General features: G+C 51.1%; 3 protein-coding genes across 9 annotated transcripts in view; 2 read left to right on the forward strand and 1 right to left on the reverse strand.

The window, feature by feature from the left end:
• The window catches only part of LOC115553548 (acyl-CoA dehydrogenase family member 11), a 50,888-nt gene extending 49,915 nt beyond the window's left edge, over positions 1-973 (forward strand). For all 4 annotated transcript variants that reach the window (XM_030369893.1, XM_030369892.1, XM_030369891.1 and 1 more), the window contains exon 15: positions 34-973. In XM_030369893.1, the coding sequence (XP_030225753.1) occupies positions 34-142 (109 nt within the window). In that variant the 3' untranslated portion in view covers positions 143-973. The remainder of the gene's footprint in view (positions 1-33) is intronic.
• Positions 974-1,187: 214 nt separating this feature from the next.
• On the forward strand, positions 1,188-12,539 carry slc8b1 (solute carrier family 8 member B1). Of its 2 annotated transcripts, XM_030369899.1 has the most exons (15): positions 1,188-1,474; positions 1,939-2,091; positions 2,817-2,869; positions 3,194-3,251; positions 3,708-3,813; positions 4,325-4,492; positions 5,013-5,129; positions 5,673-5,741; positions 5,934-6,064; positions 7,055-7,196; positions 7,667-7,788; positions 9,689-9,842; positions 10,684-10,764; positions 11,149-11,213; positions 11,903-12,539. In XM_030369899.1, exons 1-15 carry the CDS (start codon positions 1,451-1,453, stop codon positions 12,092-12,094), a joined length of 1,635 nt encoding a protein of 544 aa, XP_030225759.1. In that variant the 5' UTR covers positions 1,188-1,450; the 3' UTR covers positions 12,095-12,539. The 2 variants fall into 2 exon arrangements, with proteins under 2 accessions (XP_030225759.1, XP_030225760.1); XM_030369900.1 differs by lacking the exons at positions 1,188-1,474; positions 1,939-2,091 and adding an exon at positions 2,140-2,274.
• A 57-nt stretch (positions 12,540-12,596) lies between these two features.
• Positions 12,597-23,047, reverse strand: part of tpcn1 (two pore segment channel 1) — a 16,981-nt gene continuing 6,530 nt past the window's right edge. For 2 of the 3 annotated variants that reach the window (XM_030369888.1, XM_030369890.1), the window contains exons 9-26: positions 22,723-22,822; positions 22,318-22,434; positions 20,663-20,808; positions 20,489-20,537; positions 20,312-20,375; positions 20,138-20,182; positions 19,760-19,816; positions 19,409-19,462; positions 17,531-17,603; positions 16,956-17,063; positions 16,167-16,328; positions 15,854-15,969; positions 15,086-15,132; positions 14,922-14,990; positions 14,722-14,815; positions 14,410-14,549; positions 14,025-14,105; positions 12,597-13,679 (exon numbers count right to left, since the gene is read on the reverse strand). In XM_030369888.1, coding sequence (XP_030225748.1) covers positions 13,500-13,679; positions 14,025-14,105; positions 14,410-14,549; positions 14,722-14,815; positions 14,922-14,990; positions 15,086-15,132; positions 15,854-15,969; positions 16,167-16,328; positions 16,956-17,063; positions 17,531-17,603; positions 19,409-19,462; positions 19,760-19,816; positions 20,138-20,182; positions 20,312-20,375; positions 20,489-20,537; positions 20,663-20,808; positions 22,318-22,434; positions 22,723-22,822 — 1,702 coding nt within the window. In that variant the 3' untranslated portion in view covers positions 12,597-13,499. The remainder of the gene's footprint in view (positions 13,680-14,024; positions 14,106-14,409; positions 14,550-14,721; positions 14,816-14,921; positions 14,991-15,085; positions 15,133-15,853; positions 15,970-16,166; positions 16,329-16,955; positions 17,064-17,530; positions 17,604-19,408; positions 19,463-19,759; positions 19,817-20,137; positions 20,183-20,311; positions 20,376-20,488; positions 20,538-20,662; positions 20,809-22,317; positions 22,435-22,722; positions 22,823-23,047) is intronic. The other variant, XM_030369889.1, reaches the window with a different exon arrangement.

Raw genomic sequence — 23,047 nt, forward strand, 5'->3', positions numbered from 1 at the left:
GTATATAATGTGTGTATATGTTGTGTGTACCAGGTGGTGTGAGCAGGACTTGTGCCCAGTGGGGGCCCGGGAGAGGGGGGGCCACTACGACGCCAGCACCCCCACCTGTGACGCAGCGCTAGTGTACGACAAGATGGACTGATGGAGCAGGCTGACGGAGGAGACTGACGGAGCAGACTGACGGAGCAGACTGACGGACGGAGCAGGCTGACGGAGGAGAATGACGGACGGAGGAGACTGACGGAGGAGACTGACTGACGGAGGAGACTGACGGAGGAGACTGACGGACGGAGCAGACTGACGGACGGAGGAGACTGACGGACGGAGGAGACTGACGGAGGAGACTGACGGAGGAGACTGACGGAGCAGACTGACGGAGGAGACTGATGCTGGAGATCCACTAAACCTTTAAGACAGGATGGACTGACGGAGGAGAAAGACTGACGGAGCAGACTGACTCAGACAGACTGACGGAGCAGACAGACTGACGGAGGAGTAAGACTGATGGAGCAGACTGACGGACGGAGCAGACCCACTGAACCCGTCCATCGTGCCCAGACCCCCCCCACGGCCTTGCTGTTTGTTTCACTCAGAGCTTTAATCTCAGGAGCACAGAGCCTGGCCGGCAGCCATTAGGAAATACAAGTCCCTATTGTATGCCTTATCTGCCTTGTTTTTTTTGTGTGTGTGTGTGTGTGCGTGTGTGTGTGTGTGTGTGTGTGTGTGTGTGTGTGTGTGTGTGTGTGTGTGTGTGTGTGTGTGTGTGTGTGTGTGTGTGTGTGTGTGTGTGTGTGTGTGTGATTATGTGTGTTTTAACATGGAGAGTTTCAGGGTCAGTAATTCGCAACACCCTGTCGTTTCCGGGCCAACGGCGCTGCCCCCTGCTGGGCAAAACACGTAATGAATGTGAACTATAGAAATGTTGTAGGTATTAATCATGTTTTTAAATGAAAATAAATAGTTCGGATTATTATACTCTTCCAAAACAATGTTTTGTTGCTTGTGAATAAAATAGAAAAAGCATTACTTTGACTCCGCTTACTTGGTGAAACAGTAATCCTGCTTGCAAAAGAGGGTACATATTTAACAAGGATTTAGTGCAGGGATGGGGGGCGGGCCTTACAGTGAGTGCGTGCGTGATGGGGGCGTGCCTTACAGTGAATGTGTGCGATCTGGAGTCAAGGGTCGGGTTTCAGGAACAGGGGGTGGAGTTGTAATAAGTGTGTTGTGATCAGTGTGTACTTCAAACCTTTCAGCTGACATCTTCATTCATCTTAACGCTCTTCTCCCGTCGGTGTTCTCGTCATGTTGTTCAGAGGAAGCTGTGGACGGCGGACAGGGGATGTTGAAGAATGACGTCTGGGATCGCTAGTTTTGGATTCTGTTGGCCTTAAGTCTTTTGACGTTTGTGGATTCTGCTCGTTTGGAGGTTCTGAAAATCACAGTCGCGATGTTCAGAGGAAGCAGAGACCAGGTCAGTGTAGACTTGTACCAGCTTAGTGTAGATTTGGTCAACGTCAGTGCAGACTCGGACCACGTCTCTGTAGACTGGGTCCAGGTCTGTGTAGTCCAGGTCAGTCTAGAATTGGTTCAGGTCGGCGCTTGTCTGCCTTGTTTAGCAAACCAGCGCCGACTTGTTTACTGACAGATCATTGGGCACCATGTTCCAAACGCCTGGTGTTCTTCTGCACTAACCGGATACTAAACCAATGTTAAACGTTGTATGGGATGTTTACTTTTTCCCTCATGATTGAAATTGAAACCTAGTAGCCTTATTGTATTCAGTTTATTTTGCATACAATCGTGTGTGTGTGTGTGTGTGTGTGTGTGTGTGTGTGTGTGTGTGTGTGTGTGTGTGTGTGTGTGTGTGTGTGTGTGTGTGTGTGTGTGTGTGTGTGTGTGTGTGTGTGTGTGTGTGTGTGAACCAATCAACCCCAGTGTGACCTGGTCATGAACCTGAGCGCCGCGGACCGCTGCGCCTTCGTGAAGAGCACAGAGGACTGCGGGCTGGTGGACGGCTTCCTCAGCTACCTCCGCCTGGTCTTCTGCCTGCTGCCCCCCAACCTCAGCCCGCTCACCGTCACCCTCTGTGTAAGCCTGGGTCGGTCCCTCCCAACCGATGGGGGTCAGTTGGGGTCCGGACCCACGGTGTCTTGGTTCAGGAGCTGACCTGTGATAAACGCCGTTAAATGGAGAAGCAGATCGCGCTTCAGTTTCAGCTACACTGGCTTCTATGTTGGCACTTCTCGTGTTTCCCTTAAGTTCAAGTTCAAGGTATTTTATTTTTCAAATGCACAAAGGCAGAGCAGTCATAGCTGTCCATGACATTTTTGTATCCCTAACTATCTTTAACAATGCAAAAATAATAATAATATATATATAAATAGTATAAGAAGATAAGATTAACAAGGTACAGTAGGCCTACAATTAAGAACAAAAAAAAATAAAACTAGTATATACGTAACAGTATTTAAATATAAATATATGTACAGTTATTTATATATATATATATATATATATATATATATATATATATATATATATATATATATATATATATATATATATATATAACAATTGAGAGTCTCAGTCAGTATCTGTGAGCGCTGTATCAAATTGAATTGACGCATTTCAAACCGAATCAACAACTCTATCAAACGGTGTTCAGTTCTGAGTTTCCTCACGTGTTGAGTGAAAGAGAAACAGCCTAAGAATTGTCGTGAGCTGAACCCGTGTCCCCTTCTCAGTGTTAAGCAATACTTGGTGACGTTTTCTCTTCCTAGTTGTGCAAACCTTCCGTTCTCCCCTTTCTCCAGATGATCTGGCTGCTGTGCCTCTTCGTGGTGCTCGGTCTGACCGCGTCCAAGTTGTGAGTTTCCTTCGTGTCACACACACACTCACACACTCACACACTTCAGTCCGAGGGTGGAGTTCTCTAGCACGGCTTCACCTGAACCCGTCCGCATGACTGGAGCGAAAGCGTCTTTACTGAGTCCCCCTCAGGGTCTGAGGAGGCTGATCGGCCAATGAAGCATCACACACACACACACACAGCTACACGCACACGCACACGCAGCTGTTATCACCATGGTAACTTGCCATGGTAACACACACACACACTCCCAGGCCAGGCGGCTGCTGTTGCCATGGTAACCTGTCACCCCTCCGTTGTTGTGTCCCGTCTCCTCCCCAGTTTCTGCCCCAACCTGTCGGCCATCTCCACCACGCTGCGGCTGACCCACAACGTGGCCGTATCCTTTAACCCCCCCCCCCGGTCTGAACCGGCTCAGACGGGGCGTCGTCCGTGGTCGCCCTGTCCAGGAGACTCGTTCTATTCTTAGGATTTATTTAACCGGCCATGCAGGTCTCCGGTTCACATTTACATTCAGGGCGTTTATCAGACGCTTTCATCCAAAGCGACTCACACTAAGACATCTGTCAGAAGAAAGAGAAACAACGATATGTCTCTGTGGGTACAGTAAGGATGTCCATAGAGCCAAGTGCAGTCACTAACCATCACTAGGTTAACCCGTTCCCCGTATACAACAGAGACAGCTAGGGTAAGACGCTACACTATGCTGAGTACTGTGTTTAAGTGCCAGGACGTACAACACACAACACATAAGTGCGTCAGAGGGGTGTGACTTTGTTTGTCGTTCATGACTCCGTGTGCGGCGTTCTGTCGACCTTGACCTTGGTGTTTGGAGGGCGTGACCTTCCTGGCGCTGGGGAACGGCGCCCCCGACGTGTTCAGCGCCATGGCCGCGTTCTCCCACCCCCACACGGCCGGCCTGGCGGTGGGCGCTCTGTTCGGTACGCCTCTCACTCACCACCACACGCTCGTCTCCATCTTTACACGGGCGGCGAGTAGTCGGTTCAAGCCGTTTTGAAAATTGACCTCGTCTGACGTCACAGGTGGGCGTGTCCGTCTAGATCTGTGCTGGATAGATCAGTCTGCCAGCCTACCCAGTGGACTGTAGCAAACGTTGCTCTTCTATCCGTCACACATCTAGGTGGACACGCCCACTTGTGATCGACCACCGATTTTCTAGACGGCTTGTAACGGCTAATCACACTCACACCTGGTGGTATAATGCCTCACCTTTAACCGGCTGTGGCCCACAGCTGGCGGACATGCAGATAGAAGGTCTTGCTCCCTTCTGCCTTTTCTGTCCTAAAGTTCAATCACACCAGAACTATTTATGGATTAAATTTGGCCATAATAGTTGCACCCATATAAAGAACACAAGCTGAGGCTTAGAATTCATCCATTCATCTCCTGGTCTCCCCTCCATTATAATTCATCCATTCATCTCCTCCCCAGGGGCGGGTATCTTCGTGACCACGGTGGTGGCCGGCGGCGTGGCGTTGGTCAAGCCCTTCACCGTGGCGTCCCGCCCCTTCCTGCGTGATGTCATCTTCTACATGGCGGCCGTGTTCTGGACCTACCTCATCCTCTACAGAGGCACCATAGAGCTGGGGGAGACACTGGGTACCCCCCCCCCCCCCTCCCCCGTCCCAGCATGCAACAGCTCGCTCTCGCTCTCTCTCTCTCTCTCTCTGTCTCTCTCTCTCTCTCTGTCTGTCTGTCTGTCTGTCTGTCTGTCTGTCTGTCTGTCTGTCTGTCTGTCTGTCTGTCTGTCTGTCTGTCTGTCTGTCTGTCTGTCTGTCTGTCTCTCACTCACTCACTCACTCACTCACTCACTCACTCACTCACTCACTCACTCACTCACTCACTCACTCACTCACTCACTCACACTCTCTCTCTCTCTCTCTCTCTCTCTCTCTCTGTGGTTGAGTTATGATAACGTTGTGTACCACTAGGTGATTCCACAGGCAGGATTAACTTCCTGAACCAATAAGGGGAGGACTGCCCCTATTGGTCCGAAAGGATCCAGGGGCGGGTGGGTGCAGCTCAACCACCAATAGCGGACAGATGTTGTTCGACCAATGAGTGCTCTTAAACCTCAGCTCCAACCTCTTGTGGGGACTAAGAAGGTTCTTCTCCTCAGGATATCTGAGCCTGTACGCGATCTACGTCCTCACCGTCATCATCAGTGCCTACATCTACAACCGACAGAAACACTCCTCCCAGACCTCCATCCAGAATGGATCTTCCACTCTACCAGGTAGGATATATATAAATAAATAAATAAACATATATATATATATATATATTAGGGCTGGCCTGGCAAAGATTACAATTTTTAATTGCGATTAATCGCATTGTATTGTTGAGTTAACTCGCGATTACACATCGCACTTTTAGTATTATATTTTAAATCCACTCCAATTGAAGTTAAATGAGATTATCAAATAGAATGACACATTATCAATCATACCGAATGTACTTAACAAGCAAAAACTAGACCAAGTGATCTTGAGGGAGTTTTATTGCCTCACTCAGTGTGGGTTGAATGTGAAACTGACTTCACTGACTGCGAGTGTAATTGAATGTGAAGTAAGTGGAACTAAAAACAGAACCTGTGGGCAGAACCTTTCAAAGAAAAAAATAAAAGAAAGATTTGTATTAATCGCGATAAAGTAAGATTGCGTTAACGCGTAATTAACTTGCCCAGCCCACATATATATATATATATATATATATATATATATATTTATCCAAACACATCAATCTATGTTCGGTAACCTTCATAAAGATGTTTCTGCAGACACGATGTCGTCTGACTCGGACGCTGAGGTCCTCTCTTCATCCACTGTGAGCGGCGATCCAGAGTTTGGTAACTGAACACCCTCCTGCCTGTCCATCACCCCTGGTGGGTGAGCTGATGGTTGATACCGGCCCCACTGTGTGTGTGTGTGTGTGTGTGTGTGTGTGTGTGTGTGTGTGTGTGTGTGTGTGTGTGTGTGTGTGTGTGTGTGTGTGTGTGTGTGTGTGTGTGTGTGTGTGTGTGTGTGTGTGTGTGTCTCAGAGGAGGAGTATCGTCCTCTCCTCCCCTACTCCGAGTCCACCAGCCACATCCTGCTGAGCTCCCTGAACCCCGTGGACCTGAGGAAGTGGAGGAGAAGCTCCTGGAGATGGAGGCTCCTCAAGGCGCTCAGGGTGAGACCGCAACCTTCCTCTACCTCCCACAGCTCTGGGGCCTTCTCCCACACCTTCCTCTACCTCCCACAGCTCTGGGACCTGCTCCCACACCTTCCTCTACCTCACATCACTCAATAACACCATCCTCTCTTCGTAGAATGTCTCTAACGAAAAAGGAACAAGGCTAACTCCTTCCATAAGAGTTAACAGTTTTCCTTATTTAGAAACGGTCTACCCTGTTATGTAGGATCTGGTCTCAGAAGAGCAACCAGGGGGGTTTTGGACATGCAGGACTTTCGAACCGACCACAGGTTCCCTTGCAGTGCCGGTGCCCCTAACCAGGGCGTAGGCCCCAGTAGTTCCTGAATCGGTTTCTGTGCTGGGAGGAAACAAAGCCATGTGATCAAAATGCACACGTTGCATGGTTTGAGTTTGAGTGGTGTTCCTTGTGTCCGTGGCTGATCTGTGTGTGTGTGTGTGTGTGTGTGTGTGTGTGTGTGTGTGTGTGTGTGTGTGTGTGTGTGTGTGTGTGTGTGTGTGTGTGTGTGTGTGTGTGTGTCCATGTGCGTGTGTGTCCGTGTGTGTGTGTGTGTGTGTCTCTCCGTGTGTGTATGTGTGTCAATGTCCATTTGTGTTTATGTGTGTGTGTCTCTGTGCGTGTCTAATGTCCGTGTGTGTGTGTGCGTGTGTGTCCCTGTCCATGTGTGTGTGTGTGTGTGTCTGTGTGTGTGCGTGTGTGTCCGTGTCCATGTGTGTGTGTGCGTGTCTCTGTGTGCGTGTGTGTGTGTGTGTGTGTGTGTGTGTGTGTGTGTGTGTGTGTGTGTGTGTGTGTGTGTGTGTGTGTGTGTGTGTGTGTGTGTGTGTGTGTGTGTGTGTGTGTGTGTGTGCATGTCTCTGTGTGTGTGCCTCTCCGTGTGTGTGTGTATGTGTGCATGTCTCTGTGTGTGTGTCTCTCCGTGTGTGTGTGTATGTGTGCATGTCTGTGTGCGTGTGTCCTCCGGCCACTAGGCGCCGCTAGAGGTGCTGCTGCTGCTCTGCATCCCGGTGGTGGACCCCGATAAGGAGGACAGGAACTGGAGGCGGCCGCTGAACTGCCTGCACCTGGTCACGGCGCCGCTGGTGTGTGTGCTCACCTTCCAGTCGGGGGCATGTACGTCTCTCCTCCTGTCGTGGCCGGAAGGAAAAGAACGCTTCTGCAGAGCCTCAATCCCTGTTTCTGATTGGCCAGGCTAGGGTTAGACCCTAGCCTGGCCAATCAGAAACAGGGATTGAGGCTCTGTGTTTGGTGCTGAAGAGCAGCTTACCGTAAAATGAAACCCATGTCATTTAACAAAAAAAAGCACTTAAAAGTAGTTCTTAGCATTGTGTAGCGTCTTATCCTAGCTGTCTCTGTTGTATTCGGGGAATGGGTTAACCTAGTGATGGTTAGTGCTTGGCACTTGGTCCTATGAACATCCTTACTGTACCGACAGAGGTATATTGTGGTTTCTCTTTCTCCTGACTTGTTGTAAGTCTCTTTGGGTAAAAGCGTCTGCCGCACGCCCTGAACGTACTGTAGTTGGAGTTGTTGTACTTCACACACCTCCACAGACTCAGGATGACCACGTGTCTCTCTCCCAGACGGGACCTACCTGATCCAGGGCCAGCTCCCCGTGTGGCTGCTGGCCCTCCTCCCGGGAGTCCTGCTGGCCGCCATCATGTTCTGTACCACCGCCAACGACCGGCCCCCGCCCTACCACTCGGTGAGTCCTCCCCCCTTTAGAGAGAGAGTCCTCCCCCTTTACTGAGACCCTCCCCCCTTTAGAGAAAGAGACCTCCCTTTAGAGAGAGAGTCCTCCCCCTTTAGTCCTCCCCCCTTTAGTGAGAGTCCTCCCCCCTTTAGAGAGAGACTCCTCCCCCTATACTGAGTCCCTCCCCCTTTACCGAGTCCCTCCCCCCTTTAGAGAGAGGCCCCCCCTTTACTGAGTCCCTCCCGCCTTTAGAGAGAGAGCCCTCCCCCTTAACTGAGTCCCTCCCCCCTTTAGAGAGAGAGCCCTCCCCCTTTACTGAGTCCCTTCCCCCTTTAGAGAGAGAGCCCTCCCCCTTTACTGAGTCCCTCCCCCCTTTAGAGAGAGAGCCCTCCCCCTTTACTGAGTCCCTCCCCCCTTTAGAGAGTGAGCCCTCCCCCTTTACTGAGTCCCTCCCCCCTTTAGAGAGAGCCCTTCCCCTTTACTGAGTCCCCCCCCTGCAGGTCATCGCTGGTGGGGGCCCACCTGGCAGCAGAGCTCAGATCAGAGTGTGGAGGTGACGTGACGGTTACCCGGGGGAAAGCCTACTCTTGAACTTTACGCCTGAATACTCGTTAACTACTGCAGCACGTCACCTCATCAGCTGTTAGGTGTTACTATTTAACTTTGTAATCATTACTTTAATAGGTTTTTAGTGGGGGTGCTCATCTTGGGTAATAAAGGTAACTGATGACGGTCCCTTTCAAACAAATTGTACCAAACAATTGTTTTTCACGTGTTTTCGTCGTGCGATTCTAGCCTGTACCCCACTACAAGAGTCCTGGGCCTCGGGGTAGCGGGAGATAGTGTGAGTAACAGGAGTTAGTAGATGCTACACAACGTGAACCTCCTAAGATGGCACAATTTGATTGGTTCTTTTTCCCGGGATATTGGGCAATATCCCATGATTGAGATCTCAAACTCGGGATATTGTTTTCATCGCAAAATGTCTGTCTCGTCATGCTAATAAAAACAAATAAACCGATAATAAAATAAATAAATATATATGCTAAAAACAATTGTTCACCTCGGGCTCTGTGAATACCTTAGGTCTCGAAGTGTTCCCCTGGTCCTTTGACTGCTCCCTGGTTCCCTGACTGCTCCCTGGTTCCCTGACTGCTCCCTGGTTCCCTGACTGTTCTCTGACTGCTCCCTGGTTCCCTGACTGTTCCCTGACTGTTCCCTGACTGTTCTCTGAAGGTTCCCTGACTGTTCCCTGATTCTCTGACTGTCGCCTGACTGTTCCCTGGTTCCCTGACTGTTCCCCTGGTTCTCTGACTGTTCCCTGACTGTTCCCTGACTGTTCTCTGACTGTTCCCTGACTGTTCCCCTGGTTCCCTGACTGTTCCCTGACAGTTCCCTGACTGTTCCCTGATTCTCTGACTGTCGCCTGATTGTTCCCTGGTTCCCTGACTGTTCCCCTGGTTCTCTGACTGTTCCCTGACTGTTCTCTGACTGTTCCCTGACTGTTCCCCTAGTTCCCTGACTGTTCCCTGACTGTTCTCTGTTCCCTGACTGTTCTCTGACTGTTCCCTGACTGTTCTCTGACTGCTCCCTGACTGTCCCCTGGTGCCTGACTGTTCCCTGACTGTTCTCTAACTGTTTCCTGACTGTTCTCTGACTGTTCCCTGACTGTTCTCTGACTGCTCCCTGACTGTCCCCTGGTGCCTGACTGTTCCCTGACTGTTCCCCTGGTTCCCTGACTTTTCCCTGACTGTTCTCGGACTGTTCCCTGACTGCTCCCTGACTGTTCTCTGACTATTCCCTGACTGTTCCCTGACTGTTCTCTGACTGTTCCCTGACTGTTCCCTGACTGCTCCCTGACTGCTCCCTGACTGCTCCCTGACTGCTCCCTGCCTGTTCCCCGGTCCTCCAGCTGCTGGCTCTGCTGGGCTTCGTGGTCAGTGCGGTGCTGATCAGCGCCGTGGCCTCGGAGGTGGTCAGCCTGCTGCACATGCTGGGCGTGGTCCTGAGCCTCAGCAACACCGTGCTGGGGCTCACCGTGCTGGCCTGGGGCAACAGCATCGGAGGTGAGGGGGCGGGGGCAACAGCATCGGAGGGGAGGGGGGGGGGGCTGGGGCAACAGCATAGGAGGGGAGGGGGCTGGGGCAACAGCATGGGAGGTGAGGGGGCTGGGGCAACAGCATGGGAGGTGAGGGGGCTGGGGCAATAGTATAGGAGGTGAGGGGGCTGGGGCAACAGCATGGGAGGTGAGGGGGCTGGGGCAACAGTATAGGAGGTGAGGGGGGCTGGGGCAACAGCATGGGAGGTGAGGGGGGCTGGGGCAACAGCATGGGAGGGGAGGGGGGGGGCCTGGGGCAACAGTATAGGAGGTGAGGGGGCTGGGGCAACAGTATAGGAGGTGAGGGGGGCTGGGGCAACAGCATGGGAGGGGGGGGGCTGGGGCAACAGTATAGGAGGTGAGGGGGGCTGGGGCAACAGCATGGGAGGTGAGGGGGCTGGGGCAACAGTATAGGAGGTGAGGGGGGCTGGGGCAACAGCATGGGAGGTGAGGGGGGGGGCCTGGGGCAACAGTATAGGAGGTGGGGGGGCTGGGGCAACAGTATAGGAGGTGGGGGGGCTGGGGCAACAGTATAGGAGGTGAGGGGGCTGGGGCAACAGTATAGGAGGGGAGGGGGGCTGGGGCAACAGTATAGGAGGGGAGGGGGCTGGGGCAACAGCATGGGAGGGGGGGGGGCCTGGGGCAACAGCATGGGAGGGGGGGGGGCTGGGGCAACAGTATAGGAGGTGGGGGGGTTGGGTGAGGTTAGGAGGTGGGGGGGGCTGGGTGAGGTTAGGAGGTGGGGGGAGACCCCCAGCCCCTCTCTCTAGTTCTAGATCCATCTCCTCCGTTTTGTGTTTTCTTTGCAGACTGCTTCGCTGACATCACCATCGCCCGCCAGGGCTACCCCAGGATGGCCATCTCGGCCTGTTTCGGCGGAATCATCTTTAGTATCCTGACCCAGAGTGTGTGTGTGTGTGTGTGTGTGTGTGTGTGTGTGTGTGTGTGTGTGTGTGTGTGTGTGTGTGTGTGTGTGTGTGTGTGTGTGTGTGTGTGTGTGTGTGTGTGTGTGTGTGTGTGTGTGTGTGTGTGTGTGTGTTTGTGCATTCTGTGTTCTCTTAAACTGTTTCAGCTTGAATTTTAACACTTTCTAAATTAATTAAAATGTAGACTATTTAGAAGTCAGTGCCAAACATTCCTAGATTACTATCTGGACGATCACATGACATATCACCAGGTTTAGATTAAAACTATGTAGGGGTCGCTGCCCCTTTAATGGACTCCATGTGACTGGGTCATGTGACTTGGTGGAGCCTTGACCACGCCCCCTCCAGACATGCTGTTCGGGGTCGGACTGGGCTGCCTGGTGAGGATATTCCAGACCCACAATGCAGTGCAGGTACGCCTCTCCCAGCGTGACAAAAGTTTAAATCATTAATGTTTCCAATTACCTGTTTGTTCTTGTATTGTTTCTGTACTTATATTATAGTTAATTTAATTTATGATATACTATTTTTCTTTTTACTTTTGTTGAATTTTCATGTTTTTCTTGCTGGCTATAAAGTTGAGTACATGCTGTAATGAAGAGGGGAATCTGATTGGTCCACATTAGTGTCTAATGAACAGTGGATTGTGATTGGTCCACATTAATGTCTGTAATGAAGAGGGGAATCTGATTGGTCCACATTGGTGTCTGTAATGAACAGTGGATTGTGATTGGTCCACATTAGTGTCTAATGAACAGTGGATTGTGATTGGTCCACATTAGTGTCTGTAACGAACAGTGGATTGTGATTGGTCCACATTAGTGTCTGTAACGAACAGTGGATTGTGATTGGTCCACATTAGTGTCTGTAACGAACAGTGGATTGTGATTGGTCCACATTAGTGTCTGTAACGAACAGTGGATTGTGATTGGTCCACATTAGTGTCTGTAACGAACAGTGGATTGTGATTGGTCCACATTAGTGTCTGTAACGAACAGTGGATTGTGATTGGTCCACATTAGTGTCTGTAACGAACAGTGGATTGTGATTGGTCCACATTAGTGTCTGTAACGAACAGTGGATTGTGATTGGTCCTCCTCAGCTGGAGCCGGCGGGCCTGCTGACCTGGGTCCTGGCCGGGTCCCTGGGTCTGTCCCTGGTCCTGTCCTTCGTCATCGTCCCGCTGTGCCGCTTCCACCTGAGCCGGGCCTACGGGATGTTCCTGCTGCTGTTCTACGCCGCGTTCCTCGCCGTGGCGCTGCTCACCGAGTTCGGGACGATCCACCTGACCTGAGAGCCCGCCTCCTGGGAAGACGACTCACAGCAGAGGCGGAACTCACAGGAGCGTCTTCACCGAGCAGGGCTTCAGACGTCAGCGCGGATACCGTTCGTTAGGAGAATCCCCCGCTCTAAACCCGGGTCTGAACCGGCATCGTCTTCACCTTCATCAGGACTCTGGGGTCTCAACGATGACACTTAGGGCATTTCAGGGTTTGATGTTCAAACCCACGTCGCCTCAATGTACTGAGACCAAAGAAAAGCACCTTCTGGGACAAACGTCTCAGGGAAATTATATTTTTTAAATCGATTTTATTTGGAATGTATTGTAAATTAATGTGTACAAAGTGTTATCCTTATTGACCATCAGGGATAGTTTTATACCTCAACGTTTTAAAACATTATTTTGGTTACGTGAGCAGATTTGGTATTTGTGGAAGCATTAAATATTTTACTTGTAATGGTTTTAATTTATTGTGTATGATTAGTAGAGGGTAAAAGTTGCACAGATTCACATGACAAATGGAACAGTTTATTAAAATCGTTCTGCTGTATTCGGTCGGTCAAATACATTCTAATACACATACAGAAGAACAGGTTTATACAAAAGTAAAATAGTCTCTTTAGGGTTCAGAGATCTAGGATGAGACACCAGCTTAAAATCTGTGATAATGTACAAAGGTGAGAAGGAGTCCGATCATCACAGGGAAACCAGACAGAGAGGGAGAACCGCTGCACACGACATCAACCACCATCCTGGGAGAGAAGAGTTGACCAGAGTTGGGCCGTGAGTCCCAGGAGGGACCACAGTTGGGCCGTGAGTCCCAGGAGGGACCAGAGTTGGGCCGTGAGTCCCAGGAGGGACCAGAGTTGGGCCGTGAGCTCCAGGAGGGACCAGAGTTGGGCCGTGAGCTCCAGGAGGGACCAGAGTTGGACCGTGAGCTTCAGGAGGGACCAGAGTTGGGCCGTGAGTCCCAGGAGGGACCAGAGTTGGGCCGTGAGCTCCAGGAGGGACCAGAGTTGGGCCGTGAGCTCCAGGAGGGACCAGAGTTGGGCCGTGAGCTCCAGGGTTCTTCAAACCGGTCCCGACTCTCCCAGGGTTTTCACGAGGAACCCAGGTTGACCCTTATGCAGAGCAGTCCTCCCTTAACTTAGAGGGTTCCCCTTAAACCGACAGGTCAGGTATTAACACGGATCAGGGGCTATGACATCGCTAAGGCATCGGGCGGGAGGGGTGTACGGTAGCCAGGCGACGGGCGTACACCCCGGCCCCCCTGTAGGGGCGCTGGGGCGCAGACAGGTCCGGGGGTGGGGTTCAGGAACCGGGCTGTGAGTCTCTGGTGACGGGTCCAGGGGTCCGTCGTCGGGGGATCAGTGAGGGGGTCCCAGGAGTGGCCTCTGGGAGGCGGGGGCACGGGACCCTACTTTGGAGTGACGGGTTGCGGTGGCCTATCACCGGCGGGGGGCGTGCTGTGTGCCGAGGCCTCGGGCTGGGGGGCGTCGTGGTGCGGGGGGGGGTCCGACGCAGGGCTGTCCAGGACGCGCTCCAGGCCCTGGTCATTCTCGGACAGGTTCTCCCTGGAGAACTCGGCGTACCACTCCTGGGGGAAGCGGAGGAGACGCGCGTGAGTCACCGCGGTTAAAGGCCGCACCCGCCCCCGTCTACTTCCTGTCTGAGCTCGACAGTAATGGTTGTCATGACAACTAGCACACACACACACCAGGCAGGTTCTGAATGGCGGACACTAGTCAGATAGGGTCAGCTGAGTAATGTTTCTATTCTCTTATGAGTTTAGTTGCATTATAAACGAGTTGTAGCACCGGATTGGTGCAGAGAACGCTCACGGTGCTGTGACAGGGGAGCTCGGGGGGTAACGAAGCTTCCCTCTGAGGTCACGTTGATCTACTCTCTGAAGGTGGGCCTTGGCTGACCGCCCAGGACTCACCTGGATCTCCTCCTCGTACATCTTGATGCTCAGGTCGCTCTTGGTCCGGGACCTCCTGCCCTGGTACACCAGGGACGTGTGCTGCAGCGAGAGGCATTCACAGTCAGGACCTTTAGCACACGCTAAGTACAGACGCTAAGTACATTCACGTATGTCAGTACGTTGGAGCAATCGTAAGGTTAATCCATTCCCTGTATCCAACAAAGACAGCTAGGATAAGAAGCCACACAATGATGAGTACTGTTTGTGATTGATGCCAGGACGTACAACATACGATAAGTGTATGAGACATGAAACTCAGACTCGGTGCTGCGGACGCTGCAGGCCGTGTGCACACGCGGACGCTGCAGGCCGTGTGCGTGCGTGTGTGCGTGCGCGCTCTCACCCCGCCGCGGTCCATGGCCTGCAGCACCCCCTGCAGGGAGCTGAGAGACGACAGGCCGGGACAAGTCTGCTTGTAGAGCTCCAGCGTGGCCAGGGCCTCGTCCCGGCCCACCTCCACCTCGAACACGATGCCGTTCTCCTCTGCAACACACACACACACACACACACACACACACACACACACACACACACACACACACACACACACACACACACACACACACACACACACACACACACACACACACACACACACAGTTCAGTACTTCCTCCAGAGCGGTCCTCGTGTCCCACCGTGCGTCTCTCCTCCTACCTTCAGGGTTCTCTGGCTCCCGGTTCTTGCGGCTGTAGTTCATGCGGAACACGAAGGCGTCCAGGATGAACGCCACGATTATGGTCATCACCACCTGGGGGGGGTGGGGGGGGGGAGAGGAGCGCAGGGTGAGAGGGTGAGAGGGTGAGAGGGTGAGAGGGGCCCAGACCAGGGGCCTCACCTCGTTGACACACACTCACCATGGTGACGATGTAGAAGGTCATGAAGTACAGCCGGCTCCAGTGGGAAGTCATGGAGGTCACCCCCTCCTGTGGGGGGAGAGAGGTCACAGGTCACAGGTCAAGTCCTTAATGTCGACCACAACGTGAGACCTGAGAGCATCGGACTGGGGGAGTGGTGTTACCATGGTGATGTACCAGTTGTTGACGACCATCAGCTCAAACAGGGTGACTATAGGACACAGGAAACACTTGTTAGGACACAGGAAACACTCGTTAGGCCAGGACACAGGAAACACTCGTTAGGCCAGGACACAGGAAACACTCGTTAGGCCAGGACACAGGAAACACTCGTTAGGCCAGGACACAGGAAACACTCGTTAGGCCAGGACACAGGAAACACTCGTTAGGCCAGGACACAGGAAACACTCGTTAGGCCAGGACACAGGAAACACTCGTTAGGCCAGGACACAGGAAACACTCGTTAGGCCAGGACACAGGAAACACTCGTTAGGCCAGGACACAGGAAACACTCGTTAGGCCAGGACACAGGAAACACTCGTTAGGCCAGGACACAGGAAACACTCGTTAGGCCAGGACACAGGAAACACTCGTTAGGCCAGGACACAGGAAACACTCGTTAGGCCAGGACACAGGAAACACTCGGCCAGGTAAGAGAGAAGAGGGAGAAGAGAAGGGAGAGAGAGAGAAGAGAGGGGAGGAAGAGAGAAGGGAGGGAGGAAGAGGAGGGAGGGAGGAAGAGGAGGGAGGGAGGAAGAGGAGGGAGAGAGGAAGAGGAGGGAGGGAGGAAGAGGAGGGAGGGAGGAAGGGAGGGGAGGAAGAGGAGGGAGGGAGGAAGAGGAGGGAGGAAGAGGAGGGAGGGAGGAAGAGGAGGGAGGGAGGAAGGGAGGGGAGGAAGAGGAGGGAGGGAGGAAGAGGAGGGAGGGGATTACCGAAGCTGCTGAGGATGTTGTTGAAGTTGTTCAGGTGGTAGTAGCCCTCCAACAACACCGTCCTGTTGCCGATGGTTACGTTTTTCTGCCGGTAGGAGTCGGCCACCGTGCTGGTGCTGGGGGGGGGGGGGGGGGGGGGATGCATATGAAACGATGTAAGTCGCTTTGGATAAAAGAGTGTGCTAAATGAACTCGTTGTAATGTAGTCTAAATGTCCGGAGCGAATGGGGGTCACGGGCGAGGGGGGGACTCAGTTGGGGGGAGGGACTGGGGGAGAGGACTCTGTTGGGGGGAGGGGGGGGAGAGGACTCACTTGCAGCAGTTGGGGTGGATGACGTCGGCGAAGAACTCCATGCCCACGATGGCGAAGGAGTAGTAGAAGATGATGAGGGTGAGGCCCAGGCTGGCCATGCGCGGGAAGAGCTCGAACATGGTGTCCAGCACGTTGCGGTAGCGCTGCTTGATCTTGAACAACCTGCGTTCACACCGAGGGCGTTTAGCCGACGCCATCATCCACATAGACACACAATAAGTACATTGGTCCGAAGAAAGAGAAACAACAATACATGTCAGTCGGTACAGAAAGGATGTTCATAGAGCCAAGTGCCAATTCCAGGTGAACTCTGAACAAGTGAGTCTTTAGCCTAGCGGTCTGAAGACGATTCAATTTCTATTCTTTTTTTTTTATCGATTATTTCCATAAAAAAAAGAAAAGAAAAGAAGCATACTCAGTCATTGTAATCTAGAAGCGAGTATGCCTAAATGTACATGCCCTTTTACATTTGTCCAAATTATGATTATTATTTTTATGCTGCAAGTTCAGGAACAATACTATACAATGGTGTATTCCCTTTTTTCTAGTTAAAGCACAATGAAATGGTTATTTCATTATGAAATGGTTAATTCTAAATAATATTTAGGTATTTTTGTCATCTGCACGCATTGTTGAATCGATATCAAAGCGATTGGATCAATATAGAATCGAATCGAAATCGAATGAAAACCTAAAGAATCGAATTGAATTGAATTGTGAGGTACCTGGCAATGCCCTGCCCTATTTAACATTACGTCAATGAGGAGGGCCTTGGGGGGGGTGGGTCACCTGAGAAGCTGCAGCGGCCGCAGCACCACGATGAAGTAGAAAGGCTCCATGTCGAAGGCCAGAGCAATCAAACCCAGGAAGGCGAACACCGTCACAGAGAAGTCAAACCTGGACGGAGGCCAGAACCACTCAACACAGAACTATTACCTATACATACAGAAGTGGCCAGGAGGAACCACCAAGGCCCCCCATTACTGTTCTTACGAACATTATATCATAATAAAGCAACGGCCAACCCTTTATTACACCAATACAAACAGTTAGTAGATATTAGTTACTTTTATCTATAATATGAATGTTTTTAAATCAGCTGAATTTCTTCTGCTGCACTTTGAGCAGGCAAACATCTGATCAATAATTCTAACAGCAGATGTGTTTTCACAATAAGAGCAAAGTGAATGTGTATCCACAATTAGAGTGCGAGTAGGTGTTTCTCACAATAAGAGCATGAGGAGGTGTTTCCACAATAAGAGTGTGAGGAGGTGTTTCCACAATAAGAGCGTGAGGAGGTGTTTCCACAGTAAGAGCGTGAGGAGGTGTTTCCACAATAAGAGCGTGAGGCGGAGTTCACTCACAGGTTCCACCCAGAGCTGATGTAGGCCATCGGGCCCAGGCCGGCCACCTTCAGCAGCACCTCCACCCCGTAGACTAGAGGAGAGCAGTGAGACAGGACAGAGAATGAGACAGGACAGAGAGTACGGCCCGACCGATTTATCGGCCTGCCGATTTAATCGGCCGATTATAGCCTTTTTGAAAATAATCGGCATCGGCCAAAAAGACGCCGATTACAACAGATTTTTTTTATTTTATTTTTTTATATATTTTTTTAAAATGTTATTGCGCTTAGTATCCTGCAGATTGCGCTCCTACTCGCCTTGCTAACTAACAACTTTAGCTGGAGTAAAAAAGAGGAGATTGAATTTTACCGTACAACATGAAAGCACGCTCGCTCAGGCAGCTGCGCGCTCACCTCACCAATGTACACAAGACGCGTTGTTTGAGCATGTTGTGCCTGTTTTTCTTTAGGTCCCAGGCCATGTTAATTTGTTATACTGTAGACTCTAACGGTGAGACCATACTGCTCAGCACGCACGTGTTAGTCACTACACGTGCTCACTACACGTGCTCACGAGCGCAGCACATTGGGAGTTAGTTATTTATTTTACATTTTACATTACACTCATTTTTTACTGTAAATGTATTCTAAAACACTCAAAGGTTCTGCATTCAATTCACATATTCGTCAAAAGTGTTTAAAGTATATTTAAGGTATCAAAAACTACGTTTTATATCCTTTTTTTTTTTTTTTTTTTTTTTTTTTTTTTTTTTTTTTTAAATCGGCCGATTAAATCGTAATCGTAATTTTTCTCTGAAAATAATCGGCATCGGCACTCAAAAATCAATATCGGTCGGGGCCTAACAGAGTGATACAGGACCTCCACCCCGTAGACTAGAGGGGGACAGAGAGTGAGACAGGACAGAGAGCAGTGAGACAGGACAGAGAGTGAGACAGGACTGCCAACCCGTAGACTAGAGGAGAGCAGTGGGACAGGACAGAGAGCAATGAGACAGGACAGAGTGAGACAGGACAGAGAGTGAGACAGGACCTCCACCCCGTAGACTAGAGGTGGACAGAGAGTGAGACAGGACAGAGCAGTGAGACAGGACAGAGACACGTGAGACAGGAGAGAGACACGTGAGACAGGACAGAGAGCAGTGAGACAGGACGGAGAGCAGTGAGACAGGACAGAGAGCAGTGAGACAGGACAGAGCAGTGAGACAGGACAGAGAGTGAGACAGGACAGAGAGTGAGACAGGACCTCCACCCCGTAGACTAGAGGTGGACAGAGAGTGAGACAGGACAGAGCAGTGAGACAGGACAGAGACACGTGAGACAGGAGAGAGACACGTGAGACAGGACAGAGAGCAGTGAGACAGGACAGAGAGCAGTGAGACAGGACAGAGAGCAGTGAGACAGGACAGAGCAGTGAGACAGGACAGAGACACGTGAGACAGGAGAGAGACACGTGAGACAGGACAGAGAGCAGTGAGACAGGACAGAGAGCAGTGAGACAGGACAGAGAGCAGTGAGACAGGACAGAGCAGTGAGACAGGACAGAGACACGTGAGACAGGAGAGAGACACGTGAGACAGGACAGAGAGCAGTGAGACAGGACAGAGAGCAGTGAGACAGGACAGAGAGCAGTGAGACAGGACAGAGCAGTGAGACAGGACAGAGACACGTGAGACAGGAGAGAGACACGTGAGACAGGACAGAGAGCAGTGAGACAGGACAGAGAGCAGTGAGACAGGACAGAGAGCAGTGAGACAGGACAGAGAGCAGTGAGACAGGACAGAGCAGTGAGACAGGACAGAGCGCAGTGAGACAGGACATCGTGGGGTCTGAGTCCCGGGACACGGCTTCCTGTGCTGACATAAGGAGGACGACTCACTGGTCAGGAAGACGATGTAACTCCAGGGAACGAATCGGGACCAGGAGAAGCCGCCTGTAGGAGAGAGTGAGAGTCTGAAGGGGGTTCACAGGCAACCCTGGGGTTAGAGTTAGGGGTACCCCACAACCAGAACCCTAGAGCTGGGGTTAGGGTTAGGGTCAGGGTGACCCCAACACCACATCCCCGACCTCATTCTAACCTCAAGGTCACATGACCGCTTACTTTATCACAACATGAAACAGAAAACAGGATAGGTAACGAGTTGTGGACGTGGAACATTTGATTGATGATTTCTAGGCTGCGGTAGGTGAAAGTTTCACATCCCTTGAGGATCATCCGACGGTGGCTTACTGTTCAACATGTAGGTCTCCACAAGGATCCAGATGCCGTTGGTAGCCACCACCACATCTGCAGACACACACAGGGGACATAGGGGCGGTTGGGTGGGCTGGGGTTACTGTGACCAGTGGGTGGCACTACCACAGAGGGCATGGTGTATGCTGATGTTTGGCTGGAGCGAGGACACAGGGTGTTACTGCTAAACACTCGGTATGCACGGGGAACAAACCAAGACAGAGACCGGCCCTCCATACGAGATACTGCACATCAAGCACCCCCGTCTCCCAACCAACGTCACGGTAACTCCCTCAACCCCTTTGGGCCAGTAAGTTACTCGAGTTCCCCCTCAAAATCCCAAACCAACACGTCGGCTGGTGCCAGTATACTTACACATGGTGTACTGGAAGGCCTTGGACTTCACCAGCAGGTTGATGCCTTTGGAGTGAGAGCACACGATACAGAGAGCATGAAGAGACCGAAGTGAGAGCAGGGAAAGGCTTGTGCGACAGAATGAGGAACAGAATTCATCCGTCTATTATCGTGAGGCCAAAAGACAGAAGTCACCTTTGAAAATGAGGAAGGTGGTGTGTGGCAGGTCGTCAAACCAGTGTTCCCCACTCCGTCGAGCCTGGGAGAGAAGGTTATGACCCCGTTTATGTCGATATAAATAAAGATATGATGTGTATTTACACGTGTGCACACAGACACGGACCTGAAGCACATCCTGCCTGAGAAACGTACCTTCCACTTGAGTCCGATGACCTCGTAGAACTTGTAGAAGTCCTGCAGACTGTAAGAGAAGAGAAGGTCCTCGTTTAGACAATGAACTCTGTTAACGAGGATAGTCCTCGTTAAGGCACTGAACCCTGTTAACGGGATAGTCCTCGTTAAGAGATGGCGTTGAGGGGGGGTTACCTGAGCATGGGGGTGTCCGAGACGTTGAGGGTCTTGTAGGTCAGGTAGCGGTCTCTGGCCGACATGCGCGGACGGTAGAAACGCATCAGCCCGTCAAACTGCTTCAGAGACACTCCCTCCGGCCGCTGGCCGCCACAGGGCGGGGTCAACACAACAGAACAGCACGCCGTGAGTACAGGCTACTGGTATCACTGGTACTACTGGTACCGTGTTCACTGAATACAGGCTGGTACCACTGGTACCATGTTCACTGAATACAGGCTGGTACCACTGGTACTACTGGTACTGTGTTCACTGAATACAGGCTGGTACCACTGGTACTACTGGTACTGTGTTCACTGAATACAGGCTGGTATCACTGGTACTACTGGTACTGTGTTCACTGAATACAGGCTGGTACCACTGGTACTACTGGTACCCTGTTCACTGAATACAGGCTGGTACCACTGGTACTACTGGTACCCTGTTCACTGAATACAGGCTGGTACCACTGGTATTACTGGTACCATGATGTTCACTGAATACAGGCTGGTACCACTGGTACTACTGGTACCCTGTTCACTGAATACAGGCTGGTACCACTGGTACTACTGGTACCCTGTTCACTGAATACAGGCTGGTACCACTGGTATTACTAGTACCATGATGTTCACTGAATACAGGCTGGTACCACTGGTACTACTGGTACTGTGTTCACTAAATACAGGCTGGTATCACTGGTACTACTGGTACTATGTTCACTGAATACAGGCTGGTACCACTGGTACTACTGGTACCCTGTTCACTGAATACAGGCTGGTACCACTGGTACTACTGGTACCCTGTTCACTGAATACAGGCTGGTACCACTGGTATTACTGGTACCATGATGTTCACTGAATACAGGCTGGTACCACTGGTACTACTGGTACCCTGTTCACTGAATACAGGCTGGTACCACTGGTACTACTGGTACCCTGTTCACTGAATACAGGCTGGTACCACTGGTATTACTGGTACCATGATGTTCACTGAATACAGGCTGGTACCACTGGTACTACTGGTACTGTGTTCACTGAATACAGGCTGGTACCACTGGTACTGTGTTCACTGAATACAGGCTGGTACCACTGGTATTACTGGTACCATGATGTTCACTGAATACAGGCTGGTACCACTGGTACTACTGGTACTGTGTTCACTGAATACAGGCTGGTACCACTGGTATTACTGGTACCATGTTCACTGAACAACCACACCAGAGGAGGACGCTGTGTTTTAACATCCAGACACAGGAAGTGGCTCTCGGCTACAAGCTGGTTTTTATTTAGAAAAGCTTAACGAGGGACAAGCTTAACGAGGGACAAAGCTTAACGAGGGACATGGATCGTATAAAAGCCTCAACTAGACATCCTGCAGCAGCACAACATGTGATTAACGGGTCGATTTTTCTCTGTTGTCCCTGACCAATCAACTATACACACCAGATTATACCATCATTATACTTATGAACCAATAACAGGTACACACATTACAGACCATCACTAACCACACACACACACACACACACACACACACACACACACACACACACACACACACACACACACACACACACACACACACACACACACACACACACACACACACACACACTGGGGGTCAGCAGACAGTACCTGTCGGCTGACGAGCAGCTGGAAGGCGTGGTCGATGGCGGAGCGTTTGTGGAGCAGCAGCGATTTAAACTTCATCTTCTCCACACCGTTGAAGGTGTCAAACACCACTGCCAGCAGCTGAGGGAGAGACAGAGGACACCGTCATCATCAGCCGCCCAACGGACCACAGCGCCGCTGCTGCTGCTGCTTCAGAGCCCGGGGAGAACCTCCGCAGACAACGTTACCGATGTGAGACGGCCTGTGTGCCAATGGTGGGGAAATCAGCTCTTACACACATTCTGTGACTAAAACATGTGATATCACTTCCATATTCAAGGCTAATTGCTTTCTAATTAGGAGCTTTAAGTCCTAAATGGTAAACAGAATAAAGGTGGACATGGCCCACGGTATAAATTAAAAGCGCACCAAGTTCATGACGAAGTAGAGCTCTATGGAGAGGTAGACGATGAAGAAGACACAGCACCAGCGGTTTCTGGAGTAGGCGGGCATCATCACGTCAGGAAAGCTGCAGGGAACAGAGTTAGAGTCCGTATTAAAGCTGCAGGGAACAGAGTTAGAGTCCGTATTAAAGCTGCAGTATTTGAACAGAGTTAGAGTCCGTATTAAAGTTGCAGTATTTGAACAGAGTTAGAGTCCGTATTAAAGTTGCAGTATTTGAACAGAGTTAGAGTCCGTATTAAAGTTGCAGTATTTGAACAGAGTTAGAGTCCGTATTAAAGCTGCAGTATTT

The sequence above is a fragment of the Gadus morhua genome, chromosome 11 (assembly GCF_902167405.1).
Source record: "Gadus morhua chromosome 11, gadMor3.0, whole genome shotgun sequence".
Classification (NCBI taxonomy): Eukaryota; Metazoa; Chordata; class Actinopteri; order Gadiformes; family Gadidae; genus Gadus; species Gadus morhua.

Excerpts from the sequence above, each read along its gene's own strand:
- slc8b1 (XM_030369899.1), top strand. The coding sequence starts at position 1,451 with ATGTTCAGAGGAAGCAGAGACCAG. Across the intron at positions 4,493-5,012 it reads AGAGCTGGGGGAGACACTGG|GATATCTGAGCCTGTACGCG; the intron begins GTACCCCCCCCC and ends TCTTCTCCTCAG. Across the intron at positions 9,843-10,683 it reads CTGGGGCAACAGCATCGGAG|ACTGCTTCGCTGACATCACC; the intron begins GTGAGGGGGCGG and ends TTTTCTTTGCAG.